Source organism: Coptis chinensis, chromosome 5, assembly GCF_015680905.1.
Source record: "Coptis chinensis isolate HL-2020 chromosome 5, ASM1568090v1, whole genome shotgun sequence".
In the NCBI taxonomy this organism is placed as follows: Eukaryota; Viridiplantae; Streptophyta; class Magnoliopsida; order Ranunculales; family Ranunculaceae; genus Coptis; species Coptis chinensis.
The window spans coordinates 7,945,872-7,953,446 of record NC_141460.1 but is presented as its reverse complement, the minus strand read 5'-3'; the positions used below and the strand labels follow the sequence as shown (position 1 = coordinate 7,953,446).

Sequence of the window (7,575 nt, the reverse complement as noted above, 5' to 3'; positions counted from 1 at the left end):
TATATATATAATCCATAAGGCAGTTAGTTCCTCCCTCGAGGCGCCTTAACTTCCAACGACTAATACAACATTCTTATATACACTAATTAAGGCAGGTAGTTCCTCCATTGAGGCGTCTTAACTTTCAATTCATTAATAGTAAGGCATTTAGTTCCTCCACCGAGGCGCCTTAGCTTCAAACCGTACTATATCAACTATATCTAATAATCAAATAATAAATATAAACTTACTCTTTACTTACACTGGTATAGGCTAAATCACAGAGTGGGTCACATCTGCATAACTAATCAATTCAACCCACCCTTCTGCAAAACCTTGTGAATGCAACCTAAATTATGATAAATCATTTATTTGAGCTTTAACGTACAATTTGTTATATCATCACAATTATTGTTTGGAGTTTCTTCAAGTGTCTCTAGAATCACATCGTCTCTATGTCTTACCTAGTTTCCCTGGCTACCACAATCGCTACCCAACGCCGAACATGTACATCCACATGCCTCCCCTCACATAATGCACCACTCTGTGCGTAGTTACCCTAAGCGGGATATCGCATACCAGGTAACTCTCACACGAACGTCATTATGTGAGTACTGCCACTATTCAGCATAAAATATCGCCACGCGCGTCTCGTTCTAATTTTGCGAACGGAATAATCAAGCCATTATTCGGCTACGCCAGAAGGGCCATTTAGATTCACTGAAATGCCAGAAGGGCCAATCAAATTAGTTATGCCCGAAGGGCCATTCAGATTCACTGAAATGCCAGAAGGGCCAATCATATCACATACGCCCATCACAAAGGCAAATCACATGAGTTGTGGTAGCTAGGTTCTAAGATTTTCGTTACGTAATTTATTCAGGTGTCATATATTTATATCTCGTAACCATTTCACTTGATCACGTGCATGTCAAATACATTATTGCACTAAGCCAAATATATTTAGAATTATCTCAATACATCTCATAACAATTTTCATTATTTCACGTGCCAATATATTATTGCACTAAGTCACAATCCCGTGGAAAATATCCACAAATACTATACTACCTCATAGTAGCATCTCACAAATATAATAATGGAGCGTTTACATCTATTACTCCAAAAATATTGCATTTAATATATATATCCTAACATATCATATAATGTCACAAATCGTTTTAGGAATATTATATCTCCTAAAATTTCACTCTTGTCACGTGTCAAAAATTACACAATATCAACGTCAAATCTTTCTTAGATAATGACGAACCAATTTATATAGGCTTCCGCACCATTTTAGCATTTGAGTTGTCCATACAATTTACAACATAAACATAGCACAATTATACAGTCAAAAGTCCACAATCGAGGCCCAAAAGTCTAAATATTTAAAGACCCCATTTGGATCTATATTAAGTTATATGGACCGGCCCAAAACCAAATTAGAAAATGGCTCAAAACATAAATGGGTTCGGCACAAAGAATTAAACTGAAACCGGCCCAAAACTTAAAATAAAACTGGTCCAAAACTTAAACTAAACTGGTTATGGCCCAACAACTAAAATCTAAATCCCAAAAACTGAAACCGGCCCAAACCAAACAGATTTCAGCCTCAAGGCCCAACCAAAACAGACACAGTATCGTCTTCCTCACCTCTAGTGCCAGCAGCCTCTTCCACCACTAGCCACCATCGTATTTCTCCTCCTCCTCCAATTTCATCACATCGGTTTGACTCCTATTGAAAAACCTAACACTTTGGTACCATCAAAACTCAAAACCCTCGCTGCTCCAAAACTCCATCGCGCTGCCATTAACGCCTGTCGAAACTTCATCCGCACCACTGTCCAGCCCACACTCACCACCAAACCGTTGGGTTTTGATCCCCAACCAAAACTTTAGGGTATACTCAAAACCCAAAACAAAACTCACTGTTCACCAATGGCGTTAGACACCATTAACGACTTTTTCGAGCTTTGACAACACCCTACATCAAACCCACAATCTTCCCATACCACCAACAGTTTTACCCAACCCCACAATCATAAACCAACACAATAACACAATAAACATAATAATAAAAGTTCAAATAAAAATACCGGGCGATTTCTTCTTTGGCTTGCGCCACCATTACCGACCTCAGTTCCAACAGTTCAATAAATTTTTGTAATTAAGTACAACAACCAATATATAACAGGTTTTAACAATACTCCAAGTTTTAACCACACGACAATATGCAAAATAACAATTGAAGAATGAGAAGAAAACAAGAGCGGAAATCTTAGACAATACAGACGTAAAATAATAGAAAAGCTAAACTTCTCACCTTAATTAAAAGCTCCACGAATCCCTCATAGTCCAAATCGTCGCGCTCCAACTCTCTAGCAAGCTAGTTTTCTTATCTCCGCCTTCATTTTATTTTATTTTAATTCAAAAACCCTATTCTTTGGAAAAATATGAATATATACCTGGGTTTGAAATCTAAGCCCAACACAGACTCGGGGCCAGAAATCAGGCCCACATATCCCAAATCCAATCCAACAAATTTTAAATAAATAAATAAATTAATTAATAACTAAATAAATACATATTATAAATACGGGCGTTACAGTTTATCTAGGTTATACTGTCTTTTATCCACATCTCGTCTTCTTTCTTTACCTTTTATAGCAATCTTCACCCGTTACTTCATCAAAGACAACTCCTACTCTTCCTTCCACTAACTATTAGTTAAGCTAACAACGTGACGTCATATGCGATAGTAAGGGCGAATTCAAGTGCGATTCTATCACTTGAATTCCCTCCCTTTTAAGGTAAGTTTATCTAGGTTCTACTGTCTTTTATCCACATCTCGTCTTCTTTCTTTACCTTTTATAGCAATCTTCACCCGTTACTTCATCAAAGACAGCTCCTACTCTTCCTTCCACTAACTGTTAGTTAAGCTAACAATGTGGGTGAGAGAGTACTGCCATTCTTGTGAAGTAATACCCTTTCCCTAGCAGAGAGAATCTCTCAATTGTGTACAATTTCACATCTTTTTAGGTGTGAGTTCGGGTACAAAGGGTTGTTCTCCTCGTTAGTACGATCGGGATCTCTAAATGCATGTTTAGTTTAGGCCCTTAAGGTAATAGTTATGGTTGAGGCTTCGGGGGTTCAAGAAGTTCAGACCTCTTCTAGTCGAGCTCCTGCATCTTGGAGCTCCTTGTTTGGGCTACAGAGCCATGAGTGCTCAGATAGCTCCCTGGAATGGATTGAAATGGATAGTGCGGTTGAGATTCTAGAAGTTCCAAATGAAATACTGGATGAGGGAGCAGAAATATGGAAGGATGATTTGGTGGGTTTCTTTGTAGAGAAGAGATTACCATACCCACTGGTAAAGCAAAATCTTGAAAGAGCATGGAAAACTAAAGCTGATTATGAGATCTCCACAAATAAAAATGTGTTATATTTTAAATTTAGAGAAGAAGAGGATAGACAAAAAGTTCTGGACATGGGACCTTTGTTCATGGCTGGAAGGGTGTTCATGGTAAGACCTTGGACTGAAGAACTGGAAACACAGAGGACGAATATGAGTACCCTTCCGATTTGGGTGAAACTGTGGGATATCCCAAAACAAATGTGGACAAAAAGGGGTATTAGTCTAATAGCTAGTAGGATAGGTAAACCACATTGTTGGGATGTAGCAACCCAAAAGAAACATAGGCTAGACTATGCAAAGGTTTACATTGAGGTACCATTGAATGCTCAATACCCTAATGTGCTAAGATTTAAAATGAGAAATGGTACTATTGTTGATGTTGGAGTAGAGTATCTTTGGATTCCTTTAACATGCTCAATATGTAAAAAGACATGCCACAAAGACTCCATATGCCCATCCATTACTGCACAGAGGACCAATGTGGTAAGAAGGAATGTCAATGTGACTAGGAATGAAAGACAACAACCATAACAAAGACAGAGAAACCCAATGTGGGTTTGCAGAAACACTAATGGAGGGATACAGGGAACCCAAGGAGAGATCTTACAGTCTGATGAGGTTGGGATTGAGCCAGTTGGTAATGGCATTGTAACAGTGAGTGAAAACCCAAGTCTCATGCTTGCAGAACGAAATGGTCAACAGGAAGGGATGCTTGAAGTAACAATTGGAGCGGAAGTGCCAACCTCAAACCAATTTCAAGCGCTATCTACGGAGGTAGAGGAAGAGGGAGTTGATCAAGAAATAGTAGAAAAGACTACCCAAGATGAACAAGCTAGAGAAAGTATCCAAGTGACTATTGCAATAAGTATTGTGAATAGAATCCATGCTAGTGTTAATAGAGAGAGGAGGATCTCTACTGAAGGGGATAATACTTCAAATAATGATACTATGGCTATTGTTAGTGTTCCTGAGAAACATACTACTAACCTGTCAGATGAGGTAGTGGAGTGCATGGACAATGTCTAGATAATGGAAACCATATATGCATATGGAGAATTCTATAGTATGGGAGCAGAAATACAAATAACTAAAACTAAGTAGGAACAATATGAGTCAAATCATGAAGAGTTCACTGCAGTGAGGGAAGAACTTACTTTTCATGAAGCTTGCAATGATTTTGAAGCAGAAAGAGAGATATTTACTGATCATTTAATCCCTGAGTGTCTTCTGATGGAGGAGTTGCAATCTTAGTCTACACAAAAGAGAGAGACTCGATCGCAGAAACAAAAATAGAAAAATAACTCCCAAAGCCCAAAGAAAGACAAGAAGCAATCCAAAGATGAAAGCCCTGGTCAAAGGAAGGCTAAACCGAAAGGTTCAGGTAGACAGAAACCTCCTCTTAAACATTAATGATAAAGCTGGGCGCTTGGAATGTGAGGGGAATAAATGACCACTCAAAAGCTAGTGAAGTGAATAAGGTAAGGTTAGAAAATAAATTGTGTATGTTTGCACTCTTAGAAACTAAGGTCAAGAAGGAAAAGTTTGATACTATCAGAAGTATTTGTTGCCCCTTTTGGTCTCACCTGAGTAACTATGATAGTGATAGAGATGGTAGAATTTGGTTTTGTTGAGATCATAATTTTGTACAAGTCAAGATGATCAAGGAAACTTCCCAGTTGCTATATTGTGAAGTTCAAGTGCTGCCTACTGGTCAATATTTTTAAGCTCACATGTGTGTATGCAAAAAATTCAAGACAGGAGAGACTCGTCTTATGGTCTGACTTGAAGATGTTGCACAGTTCTATCATTCTTCCGTGGACTGTATGTGGTGACTTTAATAGTACTTTGTACTCTTATGAAAGATTGGGATGTGAACCTTCTAACCCAAGTGAGCTAGCTGAATTCATGGATTGTGTAGTTAGTACTGATCTATCTGATCTAAAGTTCATGGGTAGTTTGTTTACTTGGACAAATAACTCAGGTAAATACTCTAAGATCGGCAGATGCCTGGTGAACAACTTGTGGGTTACTACCTTCCCATCCTCAGAAGCAAAGTTTCTTCCTAAAGGAGTGTTTGATCATACACCAATGATATTGTCTTGGTATTTGGATTCAAAGAAAATTTATCCTTTTCGATTCTGCAATGCATGGGCCTTTCACCCTGAGTTTAAGGATACTGTTAGTAACAGTTGGCAGGAACAGTGCCTAGGTAATCCAATTTTTATTTTGTCATGTAAGTTAAAGTGATTGAAACATGTTCTAAAGACTTGGTCTAAGGAATATTTTTCCCACCTGACAGAAAGAACTGAAGAGGCTAGAGTAGAGATGTTTAAGGTGCAGAGAGACTTACAGATGTCACCTGGTGATTTTAGCCTGATTTATATAGAAAAACAAGTTAGAAAAGTGTATAGTGATTTGTTGACAATGGAATATGAAGAGATCAAACAAAGGTCAGGTTGTACTTGGTACTTGCTGGGGGATAGATGCACTGCTTATTTTTACAATGTGGTGAAAGAAAGGAAGGGCAGAAATAAGATTTGGTCTATCACAGATGAGTCTGGGAATAAGCAAAATAATCCAAAGGAGGTTGTGAATATATTCACAAATCACTATAGGAACTTGCTGGGAGCTACTATAAGGGATGATATACCTTCGGGGTTTTATAACTCTTTGCAAGTTAGTGCCACCATTGATCATGGGCTAGCTGAATCTATGGCAACTGATATTACTGAACCAGAGATAAAGGAAGCTCTATTTGTCATAGATGATTACAAAGCTCCAGGACCTGATGGGTTTAATGCATGCTTCTACAAGGTATGTTGGTCGATAGTAGGAGTGGATTTTGTAAATGCAATGAGGTATGTCTTCCTTAATAGTGTTATGCCGAGGGGTTTAACTCTACCTTCATATGTTTGGTTCCTAAAGTCCCTAATCCTGCCAAGGTTACAGATTTCAAACCTATTTCATGTTGTAATATCACCTACAAATGTATCTCCAAGGTTCTTACTACTAGAATGAAAGCAGCAATGTCTTTCTTGATTTCTATGAACTAGTCAGCATTTGTGCCTGGTAGGTCCATACAAGACAACTTGCTCTTATCACATGAACTCCTTAGAAATTATAAAAGGAAGTATGTGTCATCTAGATGATCACTTAAAGTTGATATAAGTAAAACATACGATATAGTGAGTTGGGAGGCTGTTGATGTTATGTTACGCAAGTTCTGCTTTCCAGATAAAATGAAGAAATGGATTCAAATGTGTTATACAACACCAAGCTATTCATTACTTATTAATGGTTCTGCAGAAGACTACTTCCGAGGTAAAAGAGGATTGAGGCAGGGGGATCCCATCTCTCCTTACCTATTTGTTATGATCATGGAGGTGTTAAGTTGTATGCTTAAACAAGGATTCATGAATAAAACTATAGCTCCTCATCCAAAGTGTAAGAGAACAGAGGTGGTTAATTTATGCTTTGCAGATGATTTAATGCTATTCTTCAAGGGGGATAGTGCCTCGATAAAAACAGTCAAAGGGGTTCTAGAGGAGTTTGTACTAGCTACGGGGTTGAGGTTTAATAGCCAAAAGACTACCTTAATAGTGGCAAGGTTGAATCAAGGAGAAGGTCAACTTCTAGCAGATATTATTGGTGTCAAATTGGTAACTCCACCAATCTCTTACCTAGGGCTACCACTAGTGACCTCTAGGATGGGTATATCTAAGTGCCAACCACTAGTGGAGAAGGTTACAAAGAGGATATAGAATTGGAAATCGAAAGTTCTTTCTTATACAGGGAAGTTACAGCTTATTCACTTAGTTCTCTCAACCTTCCACGTGTATTAGGCTAAAACCTTTATATTCCCCTTACTGTGTTGGAGCAAGTAGCAAAAGTGTGCATGAAATTCTTGTGGAGTGGTCTAGATATGAAGAATAAGATGCATCATGCAGGTAAGAAGTGTACTAGCCTCACAAAAAAGGAAGGAGGGTTGGGTATAATTGATTTGAAGTTGTGGAATATTGCAGCCTATTGTGGACTAGTATTTAAAGTGATTTCGAAAGGGGAAAGCTTATGGGTGAAATGGATATGGAAGCAAAACCTTAAGAACAAGTTCTTCTGGACTATGAGGATCCCAAAGGATTGCTCCTGGGTTTGGAGAGGTATCCTTGAGATGAGACCCA

General features: G+C 38.3%; 2 protein-coding genes across 2 annotated transcripts; both read left to right on the top strand.

The window, feature by feature from the left end:
- Positions 1-3,112: 3,112 nt before the first annotated feature.
- Positions 3,113-3,928, top strand: LOC147496496 (uncharacterized). The gene has a single exon (XM_086562595.1). The coding sequence runs from the start codon at positions 3,113-3,115 to the stop codon at positions 3,926-3,928; it is 816 nt and encodes a 271-aa protein (XP_086418721.1).
- Positions 3,929-5,185: 1,257 nt separating this feature from the next.
- LOC147496495 (uncharacterized) lies at positions 5,186-7,158 on the top strand. The gene is made up of 4 exons (XM_086562593.1): positions 5,186-5,606; positions 5,697-6,211; positions 6,451-6,466; positions 6,584-7,158. Exons 1-4 carry the CDS (start codon positions 5,186-5,188, stop codon positions 7,156-7,158), a joined length of 1,527 nt encoding a protein of 508 aa, XP_086418719.1.
- The last annotated feature ends 417 nt before the right edge of the window (positions 7,159-7,575 follow it).